This window comes from Aulonocara stuartgranti, assembly GCF_965226115.1.
Source record: "Aulonocara stuartgranti genome assembly, chromosome: 12".
Taxonomy (NCBI): domain Eukaryota; kingdom Metazoa; phylum Chordata; class Actinopteri; order Cichliformes; family Cichlidae; genus Aulonocara; species Aulonocara stuartgranti.
In genome coordinates this window covers 15199477-15217439 of record NC_138948.1, presented here as the reverse complement: position 1 = coordinate 15217439, position 17963 = coordinate 15199477, and the positions used below count along the sequence as shown (strand labels likewise).

Below are 17963 nucleotides of genomic sequence, written 5' to 3'. Positions count from 1 at the left end.
GAAACAGTGTTAGGGTGTAAAAACAGCCCCGAGCTTTCAATCTCACATGATATCTGTATTAAAGGTATTTTAAATCTCAAAAGACACACTTTATTGGCTTTTGTATGACTCATTGCTTACATCACTGTTACAAACTGAGAAGTATGGCAGGTAACTGAAGTGTGTGTTTGTGTGTGTGTCCAGGTGCCCTGTGGATGTGCATCGTACTGAACCCCCACTGTAAACCGGAGCAGAAGTCATCATGGCTGCGCCAGCTGCGCAGATGGAACAGTGTGGACGTTTGCCCCTGGGAGGACGGTAACCACGGCAACGAGCTGCCCAACCTCACCCACTCACTGCCTCAGGGCGCCCATGGCAACCAAGGTAAGACATCGACAGGTTTTGTATGTCTGTCAATAACGTATTTATTGGTCGTGACACGTGTCTGGCAGTTGTAGCAGGTGAGAGGTGAGTCTCGTCACAGCTGTGGCACCTCCAAGATCTGTTGTGCAGGAATGAATAGCGAGCAACCAAAGAACTGTTTTGGCAAATTTCTTTCCCATAAATTTAGTCCATTCACGGTGGTGCTGTTAGCAACATCACCTGGTCCAAGGTTTGAGTCCAACCTTTGTGTGTTCTCTCCGTGTCTATGTGGCCTCTCTCTGTTCCCATAGTTCAGAAACATGGGGATGGGGCTAGGTTGCTGATTGCTGATTGACCATAGGTGTGAATATGAGTGCGACTGGATGTCTACCTCTGTATGTTTGCCCGGCGGCCAGCTAATTAATTTTGTTGACCAATAATTACCTTCATTTTTTGTGTAATTCAGACAATAATTACATAGAAATCAAAGCACAAGGACAGAAGATATGCTGAAACACATTGACGAGATCCAATAAGAACTAATTAATTTGTTCAGAAAGGCAGGAATGTGATCTGTGGTGCAGTGAGGTTAGGTGCACACAATTGATCTGTCCATGAGAAACGGTTCTCTGTTTTTCATGAAAAGACAAAATGTCAAAACTTGGAAGGAAGAGAAAAGTAGGCATATGAACACATTCCACATTAGATGTTAAGGCAAATAAGACGCTTTGTTAAATCGTGTGGAGCAACTCTCACTGGTAAAACCACGACAAAAGTCTACACTTTATTTTTTTTACTGAATCATCTCAAGTTTGCTGTCAAAATGAACACGGCCTTGCCTCTCGCCCCTCCGTGACCCTGATTCGGACAAGGAGAAGAAGATGCTTTGGCTACAGGGTGGGCGTATGTGTGTGTTCGCTTATCAGTCTGTCTCTATCCAGTATTTGTCCTAAAAGATAATTTTACACAGGCAGCAATTCCAAGCTAAAAGAGCCACGCATGTGCTGGAGATGAAACAACAGATTTCCATTTTTTTTTTTCTTTTCCTGTTTGTTTTCATACACATTTTATTTTCTTACAAGATGGACAAAACAAAAGAAACCGAGAAAAACCGCGTCGACGATAAATCTCAACTCAACAACGAGAAGTACAATTCCATACATTAACCCAACAACTGCAAAAACACAATAATTTTCCTGCCCCACATAATTGCTGTGTGAATCCGGTCTGCTGGAGTCGAGAGGAGGCCGCTTAGATTGCTGTTTGCTTTCCGGCTTTAAAACACCACAGCAGATTTTCTGTGGTACACAAGCCAGATCAAGCTGCCAATCTTCCGAGTGATGGTTTTTTGTTTTTTTTGGGGCGGAGCAATTATGCTTATGTCAAAAAATTAAGCTATTGAAATGCTAGGGCTGTCTTTTAAGACAAAAAGAAGTCCACAAATTATCGAGCGTTTGGCTGTTATCCATCTTTTTCTCACCTCACCTTTCCTTCTCCTTCAGAGATGCGCCCCCACAGGACTGTGTTCACACGGGCCATCGAGGCCTGCGACCTGCACTGGCAGGACCGACACCTCCAGCACATCATTGCCAGTGACCTCTACGCCAACTACTGTTACCATGACAACCAGGAGGGTTCTCTCTTCGACTCACGTGGTTGGCCCTTATGGCATGGTGAGTGTGTGTGTGGAGGTGTGTGTGTGTGTGTGTGTGTGTGTGGGTGTGTGTGTGTGTGTGTGTGTGTGTGTGTGTGTGGAGGTGTGAGTGAGCACGTGCCAGAAAAGTTATTTATACAGAGTGAGCCGAACTGAGATTGTCCAGGAGGTGAGAGAAAAACGCTGGTTTTAAAACTTCTGTCTTTCCCTCAGAGCATGTCCCAACAGCCTGCGCCAGGGTGGACGCCCTGCGTTCCCACGGTTACCCGAGAGAAGCCCTCCGTCTGGCCATCGCCGTGGTCAATACGTTACGAAGGCAACAGCAGAGGCAACTGGAGCACTTTCGTAGGCACAAGAAAGGTGAAACTAAATTGCAGTATTCAATCCTTATTTATTTTTTTATTCTCAGAATCCAATTTGGCAGCAAACCATTCTTGGAAACTCACTAATTACCTACAAACAACACCAGCTCACTGTGATATCATATATAATGCCTAATAATCTCAAAGGAAAATTTAAAAAGGAACAAGCCAGAAATGCTTTCAGTTCCTGTGAATCCTTTTGCCTCCGTAAAGTGTAACTTCTAAACATCTAATTACTCTTGCCAAACTTCAGAGTAGATGAGCTCTTCATGCAAGGTACTGAAAAATAACAAATACTCATGCCATTGCTGAGATATGGTCTGTATTGATTTTTGGTAGTTTATGGGGCCTATCGCTGCTGTTTCTTAATCAGGTATGGATGACAGCTCTGTGCATATTAGTTTTCATACCCTTGCGCATTTCACTTTAAGGGGTGGAAGAATTAAGATGAGGTCTTGCTGGGACAGACAGTGGTTATTTGTGTGTATATGTGTTAATATGCTGTTCAGCTTGCAGAGGCTAATGATGTGCATTATTACTTTAAGATGTTGTCAGTTTTTGCACTGAGACGTGTCCCCGTTTGCTTTGTCCTTTTCTAGAGTTGCTCCATAAAGGCCACACTTCCATAACCAACATGGAGGGCTGGGTGGGGCATCCCCTGGATCCCATTGGCACCCTGTTCAGCACCCTAACAGAGTCAGGACGAGTGGGCGAGGAGGGCTCTAACACCTGCTTAGACCTCTCAGGTACTGCTGGTTTATGGAAACTGGCCTCTTAAATAGCTACAAAAAAACCCCCACACACATCAAAATGCGACTTTATCGTATTCTTTATTCATCCCACACCCTTTTACAAAGTGATTCATGTGTCTGTCTTTATGTATCTACATGGAAAAATCAGCTACTACACACAAACAAGTCATGAAAATACAGATGTTTTTGTGTAATTTAGCACAGATGTTTGTTCTAATTCTATAGGACTGATTTTTAACATGAGATAGGAAATTTATACTCTCCATGTATATTTCTATCTCATCGATTATAGTGGAGTAATTTTTAGTCTATACAAAGCATAGTTTAAGTGTAGCTTCACCTTCACTCTCTTTGTCTTATTCTTCACCATGTTTTTCAAATTCTCCTCGCCTACTCTCTGCGATTGCTCTGTCCCTCGGTGCGTCTCCTGCTTACAGAAATAGCCCACTCCTCTGAGGAAGAGCAGCGAACAGAGGAATGCTCCTAAGGGGTCGATCTTTATTTTGGGTGGTCACTGGATTAAGACCTGCACTGTGTGACGAACACAGTGTGTTTTTCACAGGAGACGGACTCCTCTATTGTTCAGCGCCTCAGAGAATTACACAAACGTTCCCAGCCAGTTTATGCTGACTCATTTCTTCTCATCTGCCTCTTTGTCTTCTCCTTTTCCCTCTTCATAGATTGCTCCAGCGTTGTAAGCCGAGCGGACCTCCAGCGGATGCCCGTGCAACGATTGCTGGGGGACGGCGAATCGTACGTGGCGCTGGCCGTGGAGACCGCTCTGATCGGCCTAGGCCAGCAGCGGGTGATGCCCGATGGGCTGTATGCTCAAGAAAAGGTGTGTCGCAATGAAGAGCAGCTCTTGGCCAAGCTGCAGGAAGTGGAACTGGACGACTCCCTGGTCAAAATCTTCCGTAAACAGGCCGTCTTCTTGCTGGAGGGTAAGAGAGATAACAGAATATATTCCAACTATACTTTTGTTTTGGTTTGGTTTTTTTAAATTTACATTTAAATGGTTGCTCCCAACGTGGTCAAGTGGGTGTGTGCTCCTCCTGTCCACATGATAAAGTGTGCTGAGGCAGCACTGAACTCCAGCATGCTGTATGGGTGAATGAGAGATAAAGTCTAAAGCTCTTTTCATAAGTGTAACCTGTTTACAATTTACTTTTTTTCACCATATTTCCCTATAGCTCTCTTTCTCTCTATATATAATATCTATATATTTAAATCTATCTATATATAGGCACACCTCCTCCCTGTTCTTCCTCTACCTCCCACACACCAAGAGCCTACACATTCCTGCTAAAACAGGAAAAACACTTTTGACTCTGTCTCGCTATTTATTATCCTTTCATTTTGTGGTGCAAATAGAGGCTGAGCTGCCCTGGGCCAGACCAAAATGAGCTCTTTACACAGTAACACCAGGGGTATTGTGTCAGCACACATATATGCGTGCACGCACACCAGTGTGTACATTCACAGGAGTGGAGCTAGAGCAGAATGGGGCTTGGTTATGGGAAAACGAGAAGGAGGAAGAGGAGGAGGAGGGGTGCGGTGGTGGCTCATCCCTGAGGGCCCAGCCCAGTCAAACTCTACTCCAATCCCCACCCAAACCCCAACCCTGCCTCATCCCTGGCGCGACCACCCACCTCTGGCTCCGTTACTAATAGAGCACCGGGCTCCGAGGCCTCTGTGGGTCCCTGGAGACTGCAGCCGCGCCACTGTGTGATGTGGTCTGTGGCTTAGAAGCCTGTTGGGGTTTAAAATAACCCACCAGAGATGAGGGGGGAAGCACAGGAAGAGGGGGAGGGAAGGAAAAGTGTGAGGCCAAGGCTGCACACACGGCCATATGGTTTTTGACGTCAAAGTTTGTTTTAATGCCGCGTGGCTTCACTGCTTCCTGGCTACGAGGGACAGACAATCACTCGTCAGTGTGCAACAGGAAAATAATGACTTAATGTGCAGCAATACCAGAATGTGTTAATTGTATGGTATATATTATAAAATATAATAACTTGAGGACACACTTCTTCCTCCTGTGTGTTCCATAGCTAAAAAGGACCCACTTTTCTCGGTGTGTTTATATTGTTTTCTTGTGCTTTTTGTCACAGCTGGTCCGTACTCTGGCCTCGGAGAGATCGTCCACAGAGAAAGTGTCCCCATGCACACCTTCGCCCGCTATCTCTTCACCTCTCTCCTACCTCACGACGCTGAACTGGCGTACAAAATTGCACTGAGAGCCATGCGGTAGGTCTCCTGTGTTTGTGTGGGCTTGTTTCCGTAATCATGTCAAAACCTTGTAAATCAGATTTTTACCAGCTGTGACAGCAGGTCTCGCTTTGTTTTCACTTTGTGCGTCTGCGTGTGTGCGTGCATGTGTGTGTGTGTGTGTGTGTGTGTGTCTCCGTCTGTGCCATGTCATCATGGCAGAATGTGATCCTGGGCACCTTCTTTAACTATTACCAAAGCTTGGCAGGTGTTTATATGTCTGTCTGTGGATGGGTTTTGTCAACATGATGGTGTCATAAACATGCAAGGGACAGCTATGAAACTTTACAGGTGTAGTTAAGGTGACTATTGAGGAGAAGGCTCTAGATGTAGAGAGGCCCTGTTTGGACTCTCAAATAAAACTTTTTTGAGCTTTGGAGATTTCCTATGAAGTAATGAGTAAAACAATCAGAGATGGAGCAGTGCCCCACGCTCTAATAGGAGCTGTTGTGGGAGAGAAAAACTAGTGATCGTGAAGCAGTAGCATCCATGTTAGCATCCATGGCCACAAAGTTTTAAGTTACCACTCAGTGATGATCCTGAGTGTGTTTTACAGATTTCTGAAAAACAAATGAGCTTACCTGTGCAGCACACTAATATGTCAACAGCTGAATATTGGTATGCACGCCCCAACCCACTATATGATGTATCCTCGCATCCTGTATAACCATAAAATATTTACGTGCGGCTTATAAATGGTAAAATGGACTGATGCTCATGTAACACTTTTCTACTCTGCGGACTCAAAGCACTTTTTACTACAAGCCACTCTTATCCATTCACACACACACCCATACAGCGCTCTATTCTAAGCACTGTCTGACGATCACACACACTGGTGGGGAAATTACGGTTCAGCTGTGGTAGTGCATTGGCGTTGGCTGCCCGTCTACCTGCAGAGAGCATCTGTTGTCAGATGGGGGCAGTGTCAAAAATATGTGGCGTAACTGCTCTGTGGGATACTCTTATTTGTGCTGTTGTTGGTCCGTCAGTCTGAAGCTGTAACGTGCGATTTGGTGTTCACTAACCTCCCCGAGGATATGACGATGCAAACTGCATGAGCCAGCGATTCACCAACCTTCTGATTCATAGACGACCTAGTCACCCTCGCTTAAAATCTGAGTGAGGATTGAAGCGATTTGAGGAAAAAAAAATCTCCTCAAGTTTAAGATCCCTCCTATTTGTGCAAGCTTATCTTCAAGCTTTAAAGCTTGTAATGTCTGCAGCTCAGTGTGCGTCTGTGTTTTGAAGGGAATTCCACGCTGTTTGCTGGCCTGTGCGTTGTCCGTGTGATCTCTCTATATTAAGCTCCTGTGTGTATTCATCTGTGGACAATGTGGACATGTGTATGTACGTTAATCAGTCTGCGCTGCTGTGTTTTGATGTTGTGACTAGTGGGAGCTGGATCAGTGAATATTAATTACATTAATGAGAGTATAATTAGTGTGGCTGTAATGAGGAGGATTCACACACGCACACACTTATGCACACACACGCACACACAAACGCATGCATATGCCGAGCCAACGGGGAGAGGACACAGAGGAGGAAGATGTTTGTTATGTTTCTACAAACCTAAGCCTTGCGAAGTCCATCACTGTAAAACTAGCAAATGATTTGTGAACGACTAAAAATGAAGCGATTCTTGTTCTTCTTTTTAACTTTTTCGGGTTCTCGTGATGTGTCACAGTTGGCCGAACGGAGAACTAAAAGACAAGAAGCGCATCCCTTGCACCTTTCTACAGTTAACCATTTAGAGGCGTCAGGATGTAAATAACACACTTACAAAACCAAAACGAGATGGTTTGGATTTCTCAGTGTGGTTTCAAGGTTGCAAATCCAGCTGGTGTGTCCCTTCCATTCCCTCTAAACCCAAGTCCCAAGCCTGTTTTCCCTGAGTCAGCCACTCCCTTCCCTCCCTTGCTACTTCCCGTCACCTTTTTTTTTTTTTTTTTTTGTTTCCTTCTCCTCCGCTCCTCCATCCTCACTCCTTTGGCGTGAATGCGTCGATTTAGAATAATACGGCCACTTATGGGTGCTCCTGGGAGCCAGGGGTGTCTACTCAGCACATAATGAATGTGTGTAATGTAGCGTAGTGTAATGTGATAGCATATACCTTCCCGCTCCCACGGGACGGTGGACAGTTAAATATAGAGGAGGAGGTAAAGTAACCAGGGCTATTTTAATGGACCTATTATAACACTATCATTGATACAAGGAGAGAGAAAGAAAGTCTAGCTCTCTCTCTCTCGCCCTCTTGTACACACACACTCTCTCTCACACACTTTTTTTCTTTCTACTTGCATTCTCGATTTTTCTCCTCTGTCACAGTTGCTCTTAAAACGGCTTTTTTGCAAATGAGAGGAAGTCAGACTGCCTCCATGTGTGCATGCATATCCATGAGAGTATTTTAAAGTGCCTGGGAGTTTATGTGTCTTGGATGAGGTTAATTAAAGTGTGTAAGAGCAGCATATGCCGTGCAATGGCTCGACGTTAGCGGCCAACACAAAAACAGAGAAGCTGCCTACTAGTTCAGGGGCTGCCCAGAATTTGACTGCAGCCACAGAGGAAGAAGAGGAAGAAGAAAGAGAAGAAGAAGCTCACTGCCTCTCCAGAGACGGTGCTTATCTCAACTCTTTTGGAAGCCAAAGAAACAAATCCCAGTCGCCTGTTATCATATGTGATTTCCATATGAGATATGAGCCTTCCAATGCTAATGACTCTGGATCTTCGCTGTAATCCACAACCTTTGATCCTCTGCATAATCCATAATCTTTGAATATAAAGTACTCTATATCACGATTGCCGTCTGAGGATAAGATGAGACTGATACATCACCAGTGCACACAGGTAGCAGCCATCATTTCAGTCGGGACCACTTTATTCCAAAGACGATTATTATTTCCAGACGGGGGGGAAGGAGAAAGACCTGTGGTGCACAACACAGCAGGCATTGGTGATATGACATCGTCAGACGTGGCATGATAAGGACGAGCTGGGATCAAGGCGGGCTGCAAAGCGGCTTGCATGAGCAACAGTTGACAGAACGTTAGAGCAGTTTAAATTGTATACCCTATATGAGATTCTGTTAGCGCTGTGTGATAATGCAAATTTTGGTATAGAGCTGATAACAAGTGAATACATGGCCAGTATTACCGATACTATTACCGATACTTTAAACCTATAAAGCACTGATCATGACTGTGACCTGGAATGTAAATGTGCCTATGGATATTTGGTTAGATCCGCCTACCTCTAGATGTTTCAGTAGGACACACAGAAGCGTATCAGCTGATGTCGTGTGACATTGAGATCTACTGTTAACAGCTAATGTGCCTTACCCAATGCTTTGGTGGCTTTTTTCTTTAGTCTGCATAGTAAAACCCCTATCTAGTCTCTCTTTTTTTTTTTTTTTACATGACTTTCAGATTAAGATGCTGGGAATCATTGATGTGGGACATGTAAACAGCGCAATACTATCGTGCTGGTCCCAGTGAAAGAAATAGACGTAAACCACACTGCCAAAAGAAATACTAGTAATGTAATGGGTTGATTTCCCTTTGAAATATAATGTTTTATACAATACAATTTTACTATCAGTCAGTGAAATCTTTAAGTCTGTCCCTTGTTGCCTTCTACCTCTGCATATAATAGTTTACTGTCTGTCCACACAAAGCTATAAAGAATCACCACTACACAAACTCTCACACACGTACAGGCAGTGTATTTGCAATCACTTTGCTCATGCACATGTGTTTATTGTATTGTATGAAATTTATTGAACAATATAAAGAAACATGCTCATCTGTGAGTTGCAGAAAATCCAAGTGCACGGAAATAAACAAACCTCTCGAGAATGATATTTTAAACACAGATTTTCATGTGACTGCGACAGTGATGACTTTAATGTAGAACATGTTCCTCAAAAAGCATCACTCAAAGCAAATGTCGTTTTTAGCATCCTAGGCTCCTGACGGCTAAAATATCTGCTCATCTCGTTCATGTATGACTTCATCCCTGCTGCCAGGTGTTCTGCAGGTTTTATCCCACAGGAGTTTGTGTATGGTCTTCCACCGGATGTGTCACTTAGCTGATAGATGTGCGCTTGATAAATTCTGGAAGTGAAGGGTGTTTACAGTCAAAGGGGGAACAGAGAAAGAGGTAAAGAGGTCAGTAGTCATGGTGATGCAGACCAGAAACCCAAAGGGCCTCAGGATTTAGGTAAAACCTGCACGCACTGCTTTTTATCATTGTATCCTTGCAGCTTTTCTGCAAAGCGTTACGCATTTCATTCTTCTTACATGGGCACGTGAATGTGTGACCCTAAACGCTGGTTTACCCATCACTGCCTCGTCACAGGCTCCTCTTCTGTAATCTGTTGCCAGCTGCCTCCACGTTGACTGTATTGCATATTTCTGCCCCTTTCAGATGTGACAGCGTGCTACAGTGCCGCAGGAGACATTTGACACCAGAGCGACAAACCCTTCTCACTGACCCTCACAGGAATTGATTGCCTCTTACCGATCACTCTGTTTCTTTTTAGATAATATATTTATACGCAATTACTTCAAACCATGGCAAACCTGTAAAGAACCGTTTGTTACAGTTTTTTATTATACTGTAAGCACACAGTAAATTGGTGTTGGATTTAGATGTGCAGCATTTTGCACTAATTATATTAGCTGGCTGGGATTAAACTGTACTTGTGGTTGGATTGAATACTTTGGAGAAGTTCATGAGGGTTCATTTACCTCTCCTACATTGAGGTATTCTTCAGCAAATCCAGGTCCTTAAGCACCCATCCGATGCAAGTACTCGGCTCTCTGGTGAACACCAAACAAAAGCAGGAATGTTGATGAGGCCTCCATCTTTATCCAAGGCATTTTTTTTTTTTTTTTTTTTTTTGCTTTGCTTTGCTGCACCCCAGGAATCTTCCAGAAGGTCCCAGTGTGGCAAAAGCTTTTAGCAGCTCTTAAGCTTTGTGTGGAATGAATCCGGCTGTTGCTAGGGCTTCCAAACATCTCCATTTTGCACCAAGTGTCAGCGTTCACACTTGCGTGCATCTCAACTGGGTTTTTGACACCTTCTGTCTCTGAGAAACGAGCTCCGCCGGTGCCCTCTTGGGCGAAACGGAGCGAAGACGAGGCTGTTTTTGTACATGCCTTTACTCGGGTGGCAGCGGTATCACATGCACCTTGCTCTGAAATTGAAACTGGCATTTAGCATTACATTGCTTTTACTGGGCTGCTTTGATGTGTTTTCAAAAGGGCAGGTGTGTGTGTGTGTGTGTGTGTGTATCTGATCTTGTGTGTGCGCGCGTGCGTGTGTATGCTCTGGGTTTTTTCATTGATGTGCGTTGGTATTTGTTTGATGTGTGTCCAGCCTTACGGGGCTAGAAGGTGAATTCCTTAATTTCCCCATGGACTCAATTAGCTTTGTGATTGGCTGAGAGAAGGCCAGGTTGCGCTGTCTTCTGAAGGAAAGAAGACCTTTGAAACTGAGGTGGGAGGGAAGAGAAGTGAAGCAGAATAGGAGATGAGCCGGCCACAGTGGTAACTGTGTTGTGCTCGTGGCTCTTGTGAAGACTTGGCCCTGTCAGTATTATTATAATGAGAGACAGAAACTAGTGAAGCTCCTCCATCCACTAGCAGGTGTTGCATGGCTCTGACTTCATTATGACCAATTAGAGTGAAGAAAATACTAATTATACCATGGTTTCTAGGTGATTAAATACTAGGTTGAAAGTAAATTGCTGGGAGAGGCTAACTGTAATCCCCCTGTGTCGACTGAAGTCATTTTGATTTTGAAGTGACTTTCAGGCATTCATAATGAAGCCCTTTTTTTTTCTCTCAGTACAGTATTCTGTTTGCTTGTTACAGTATGGAGGAAAAAAGGGGTTTCATTGATGATGATTCACGGACCTTTGTTGTCTAATTTCTCTTCACTCTTGTAGTTCTTTAATTTAGTGTTTTTGAGTTTAATATTCTTAATTAACTGAAATACACTTAGTTCTCCAGACTTCTTGAAGGACATTCCAAGCTCCTCTTTGGATGTTGGCTGTCTTTTGGTCCGTTTTCTGTCAAGATGATCCTACACTGTTTCAGTAAAGGTCCGGGCTCTGGGGAGGTCAGTCCATGACTGATAGTTTCCCATTGTTTGTTTTTCATTCCATGCATGCTGTTATTGCATTGGCAGCGTGTTTGGGATCATCGTCATGCTGAAAAGTAAAGCTGTTGTCAGTTACAGGCTTTCCAGATGGTATTGCATGGAGGATTAAAACCTGATGGTACTTTTCTATGTTCATAATTTCACCATTTTTGATAAGATCCCCAGCACCACTGGCTGAAATGCAGCCCCAAATCATGACAGAGCCTCGTACATGTTTTACGGATGGCTGTAGACACTGTTGTCCTCCATATATACCATTAATGATTTGAAACTCATCGCTCTATAAAACCTGTTGCCACTGATTTTTCAGTCCACTTCTTCTTCCACTTCTTCTCCCTGTTTCCTTTCCTTAAGACTTGCTTCTTGACTGGGTGACTGCCTCTGGGTCTCGTGTCAGTGATGATAGTGTTCATCTACTGCTTCTTCCATTGTTCTCCACTTGTCTGGTTTCCTCATCATTTTTAAAGGCATACTGTACTCCTTTGACACTTTTTTTTTGCAAATTATTTTGTTGCTACAAAAATACTGCTCTTTGCTTAGTTTCCTCTAAATATATTCAGGCATAAGGATGGACTAAATCTGAGTGAAAAAGCAGCCAGTGTCCAAAGAAAAACTTGGAGACCTGGAGAAATATTGCTCAAGACCACTTTAGAAAAGTCTGGCTTCTTGAAAGCAAACTATAAAGAAATAAGGGGTGGCTCAAGACTCAAGACTCTACTTAATATTTATGTATTTAATTGAAGTACATAATTCTCCACAGAATATCTTTAATAATTGTGCTGTGGGTCTGTTTCTCCGTCAGGTTGCCGGTGTTGGAGTCGACGGCATCATCCGGTGACCTGTCGCGACCTCACCACATCGTGTCCGTAGTGCCCAACCGCTACCCGCGCTGGTTCACCCTGAGCCACATAGAGTCCCAGCAGTGTGAGCTGGCCTCTACCATGCTCACTGCTGCCAAAGGTGCACAGATATTTGCACAATTACAGATCCCGCCATTAACTTTCCTAATGTTGACGTACTATTAGTAACACAACACATGCGTTTGCATGTATACAGGTAGGGGTAGCAGTAATTTCTGTGCAATTATAAACTATTTCTGTGTTTGTACCACAGGCGACAGTCGCAGGCTGGAGACGGTCCTGGAGTCCATCCAGAAAAACATTCACTCCTCGTCTCACATCTTCAAACTGGCGCAGGACGCGTTTAAGATTGCCACGCTCATGGACAGCCTGCCTGATATAACACTTCTCAAAGTCTCTCTGGAGTTAGGACTGCAGGTATGCTTTTTTTTTTTTTTTTAAGTGTACTTCTGTGAATTTATTTTCACCTTTTAGTGGAAGTCAGGTTGTAAATTTCCATGGCACACCTTTGTTTAAAAAAAAAAAGCCTAATAATACATCCACATGTGTATGTGAAGGTAATATTCTACTTATACCAAGCCGCTGTTCACTTGTATCTTTGAGTAGAGATATATTGGATCATTTTCTTACAAGAAAAGCTTGTAGCTCTGGAGGATGACATTAACCCTGTACATCACAAGGGTTTAGTTATCTTGGGTCAGTAAAAGGATTTTACCCTGATGTTCATGAAACAGAATTTGACATTATTGTCTTGGAATACAAGAAGATTACCTGGAAACGGCATTTACACTATAGGGTGCTCTTAATCCTGTAAAATAGCTCCATTATATGACGAGTGTAGAGGAATCAGAAAAGATATTGTAACAGATCTGTATCTGTGGATCCTTTGGTTTCCTGAATATTTAATTCTAGATGGAACAGCACTGCAATGCTATTTTCTAAGGGGCCTTTATTTTGTGCACCTCAGGGAGGAGAATGAGCTTTTGAGAGGTGATGCTTGGTAAATGTCACAATATTGTTCATTATGTTTTTTCACCTTATTCGCCTTTGCAGACTTTAATAAATTATTTATAGATTTACCTTGGATTATATATTTGTAAAGGTATTCACTTTGATGGTTTTCCTGTGGGCCTTTCCCCCCAAGGCTGTTGCAAAATGTACCACAGTCTTTTCCGCCACAGTTCTAGTGCGTCGTTGAAGTTACAGTTGAACTGGTTACAGGAATATTTATAATACTCTTCAGCGGTAATGGTAGATATAGCTCATCTTCCCTGTGCATTTTAATGCTTTACATGTCTGATCAGTAACTCACCTTTCATTCCCTCCTGCTCCATCATTTTTCACCTTCCTCAGGTGATGAGAATAACTCTGTCCACATTAAACTGGAGGAGGAGAGAGATGGTTCGCTGGTTAGTCACATGTGCCACTGAAGTTGGTAAGCCACGCTCTCCGCTTAAATTGGTGTTTTTCAGCTGTTTTAAGGATTATTATTAGCTTCTGCTCTATATCTCTCTTCACATCTATTCATGCCTCGATGTGTGCCCCAGGTGTGTACGCACTGGATAGCATCATGCAGAGCTGGTTCACCCTCTTCACCCCCACGGAAGCCACCAGTATCGTGGCCACCACTGTCATGTCCAACAGCACTATCGTCCGCCTGCACCTGGACTGCCACCAGCAGGAGAACCTGGCTTCATCTGCTCGCACCCTCGCCCTACAGTGTGCCATGAAGGACCCCCAGAACTGCGCCCTCTCCGCTCTCACGCTCTGCGAAAAGGACCACATTGCCTTTGAGACAGCCTACCAGATTGTACTGGACGCGGCGGCGACAGGAATGAGCTACACGCAGCTGTTCACTATTGCGCGCTACATGGAACACCGTGGGTATCCAATGAGAGCGTACAAGCTGGCGACGTTAGCGATGGCCCACCTGAACCTCAGTTACAACCAGGACACGCACCCGGCCATCAACGATGTGCTGTGGGCCTGCGCGCTCAGCCACTCGCTGGGGAAGAACGAGCTAGCGGCCGTAATCCCCCTGGTGGTCAAGAGCGTCAAGTGCGCCACTGTGCTGTCTGACATTTTGCGGCGGTGCACGCTGACCACGCCGGGCATGGTGTCGGCGCTGCACAGCCGCAGGAATTCTGGGAAGCTGATGTCGCTGGACAAAGCGCCGCTCAGGCAGCTGCTGGACGCAACCATTGGGGCCTACATCAACACCACACACTCACGGCTCACGCACATCAGCCCGCGCCACTATAGCGAGTTCATCGAGTTCCTGGGGAAGGCCCGGGAGACTTTCATGATGGCTCACGACGGACACATTCAGTTCACCCAATTCATAGACAACCTGAAACAGATCTACAAGGGCAAAAAGAAACTAATGATGCTAGTGAGGGAGAGGTTCGGCTGAGGGCGAGGCCGAAGGGGAGGTGGTGAAAAAGCCCGCCCCTCCCCGCCCTCCTCCCACTCTAGTACTTTTCTATTAACTTGAGTCTGCCTTTTGAACTTCTTTTTGGACTGATTAAAAATAGACAAGTAAAAAAAAGAGGGATGCGACTTGTAGAATGAAGCAAAAAAGAGAAAGGAAAAGATGACAAAAAAATCAACAGAGCCACACGCGGTATTATTGTTCTTGCTGTTGTTATTGTCATAAACATTATTACTATTATTATTATTAATAATAATATTATTACTACTATGTGTACAGAAGTGTTTTTATTTTTCAGAAGAGAGGAAATTTGTCACATTGTGAATGTTGTGTGTATTTCTCTACATGTGTGCGAGACGAAAACGAAAGCGAAACGGCTTTTTTTTTCTTTACGTTCCTTTCCGTTCCTCTAATGATTTAAAGCATCTCTCCCCCCCCCCCCCCCCCTCCCCTCCCGTTTCAGTGTATATTGAGTTACATGTTGTCAAGTGGCTGAAGCCCTTCTACAATGGCGCTCATGTTAAAAAAGAAAAAAAAAGAGGAAAAAAACACAACAAAAAAAAAAAGAAAACTTGGTATCCTCAAAGAGAAACTAAGGCTTTAAAAAAAACACACTCAAAACACACAGAGCACCTCCCTCTGTCCACGCCCTCACCGGCGGGCGCTGGCCAGCACTGCACAGCTTAGCTCGGCTCGGCACAGCTTGGGTTAGCACTGAAAGAAAAGCTGCCATCAGCATTTTCTCCAGACACAGCAGCAGTAGCAGCAGAAGCAGCAGCACTGGAGCAGCCATTAGTTTTCTCTGGGTTCCAGGCATTAGTTTCATTATACACAACAATGCTCTCAGCTAACTTGTGTTGTTGATATTGTTATAATCTCACCCACCTCCATAATGAGTACCTGTTCCAGACAGAAGACAGTAATGCAGGCGCTATAGACAAAGATAATGAGTATTCTTGTTATAGCTTCAACTACTTCAAGCTGAAGCAGAACCCCAGAGGCAGACGACTACCTCATGATACGGTATTGAACTGCTCCCAGATATATTTTTTCTTCTTTTTTTATTTGCTATCGTGATTGTTATCGTCTATGATAGCTGACAGTGTTAATTAAACAGGGGGATTCATCAGTGAGACCGAGGTTATGAGGAAGCTTCAGATTCCCGCTAAGTGTTTCTGCCCTTGGCTCTGCTGTACGTCATTGCTCTGGCATCGGTACTTGCACCCCCCTCTCCAAAAAGCTTCAACACACACGCGCGCGCGCACACACACACAACATGTGTCAGTATATCAGTCCACTCTCATCTATATACAGCCGCCATCATCGTGGTGTTTTCCGACTCGGCCAGTGTCACCTCCCTCTGTGCATGTGAATCATAGAAATTAGACTTTCTACTGTTATAGTTGATTGTGTGGAACCTTCAGTAATTGTCAGCCAGAACGTTCTCAGGGATTTCTCTACACAGGAAGAAACAACAACAAAAAAAGGCGGAACATACGAACAACTGAACTTCGAGGAGAAAAAGAAAGAAAGGAGAAAAAAAAAAGACAAAAACACGACACAACATGAGCGAGCATTTATTGTACTCTGTATATATGCCATAGTATATGTCTGAATATGGAGGATCTGAAAGTATATGTTAACTAATTTATACAGAGTATTCTATGTAATGTGAAATACTTGAAGCCGCTGTAGTTTGCTCTCTCTCCCTCTCTCGCTCTTCATCTCTTTCTCCCTTTTTGCCCTTTTTTTTCTTTTCTTTTTTTTTTCTTTTTTTGAGGGTGTGGGCTTTCCTCCCTCCCCTCCACTCTTTTGTAAAAAAACAACAACAACAAAACAGAACATATCAGAAGGACTCGACTGACCTTGTTGACAGCTTTTTGGACTCGCATGTGTTCACGCACGAGACGCTGGATCCTGTCAGAAATGTTGTTCCGCTGAGTGACGTGTAGAATGGGAAGAGAGGCAGACTACTCCACGCCAGTGGCGGATAAATGTTTAAAAACACGATACGTGATTTCATACTTAGTTATGCATGTAAGCTGTTGTAGTAGCCTAGATTTCCATGGGATCCTATTGGAAAAATACTATAATGTGCTTTATACAGGAGCTAATTGGCGAACAGAGCGTGTATTATGTGTCCAGCCTTACAGTCGTACATTTAAAAGGACATATTTTGCTGAGAACCTGCCTCATGTTCCAGTAATATATAATAACCGCGCAAGTAACTTATTAGTCATCAAACTCGACAATTCTGCACATGGACAAATGAGTGTCCTCAGCTCTCTCCTTCATTCCCTGCAGATTTTCCAGTGTCTCCACTGCAAAGTTCAAGCTGTCCCATCATTACCTGCCTTTTTACCTTCTCTCTCTCTCTCTCCTTCTTCTTCTCTTTTTTTTTTTAATATCTCATTTTCTCTGCGTCTTTTTTCTATCTTGTGTTGATTAAAGATAAAAGCAGCCTTTTCTCTTGCCTTGTCTTAACGCTTTAAAGTAACCAAACAGAAGATCTATCTAACAACCAAACGCGTTCTAAGAGGGGAGAGACAACCAACCTTGGTCCCAGCTTTAGTGTCCTTAATTAGTAAGTGAATGGCTGTGTAACTGATGCTTTAACAAAGCAATTCCTCACGTGTGTTTGGTGGAAAAGTTGTCCAGTGTCTCTTGTTCTCTTCAGAAACAATTTCCTCTGAGTCTTTCTAGCTGTTTGTTTTATTTTATTTTAATTTTCTTGTTTTTTTTGTTTGTTTGTTTTTTGTTGATTTTGTTCGTGTAGGAATGTTCTGCTCTCCCATTTTATTTATTACAATGACCCATGTATACATGCTTATGAAATTAAGATTTGATACACCGATATCAATTTATTTATGTAACTAAATCACTGTTTTATAATCTTGTTAATGAGTCAATAATTGATTCTTTTGTTTTTTGTTTTTTTTGTTTTAATAAAAGTTAGTTTTTTGAAATGTATATTTATTTCCTCTCAAAGTTGATTTTTTTTCTTTTATACTTACACCCTGCCAAAAACGGGAAGCATTTCTTTTATCTATTTATTTAATTTTTTATATGTTTTACAGCTGCACTTTTGTCTGAGAAGGTCTGTCGTAGATCATTATGTGACGCGGT

At 43.4% G+C, this 17963-nt stretch overlaps 2 protein-coding genes across 2 annotated transcripts in view; one reads left to right on the top strand and one right to left on the bottom strand.

Annotated features, from left to right (window-relative positions):
- Positions 1-17807, top strand: part of LOC309719207 (zinc finger SWIM domain-containing protein 6-like) — a 48417-nt gene extending 30610 nt beyond the window's left edge. Inside the window, exons 5-14 of the mRNA XM_082555158.1 lie at positions 184-363; positions 1845-2015; positions 2210-2356; positions 2958-3104; positions 3791-4051; positions 5222-5357; positions 12349-12506; positions 12660-12823; positions 13760-13841; positions 13954-17807. Of these exons, the coding sequence (XP_082411284.1) occupies positions 184-363; positions 1845-2015; positions 2210-2356; positions 2958-3104; positions 3791-4051; positions 5222-5357; positions 12349-12506; positions 12660-12823; positions 13760-13841; positions 13954-14819 (2312 nt within the window). The 3' untranslated portion in view covers positions 14820-17807. The remainder of the gene's footprint in view (positions 1-183; positions 364-1844; positions 2016-2209; positions 2357-2957; positions 3105-3790; positions 4052-5221; positions 5358-12348; positions 12507-12659; positions 12824-13759; positions 13842-13953) is intronic.
- pde4d (phosphodiesterase 4D, cAMP-specific) overlaps positions 1-17963 on the bottom strand; it is a 316846-nt gene that overhangs the window by 296113 nt on the left and 2770 nt on the right. The window lies entirely within an intron of this gene.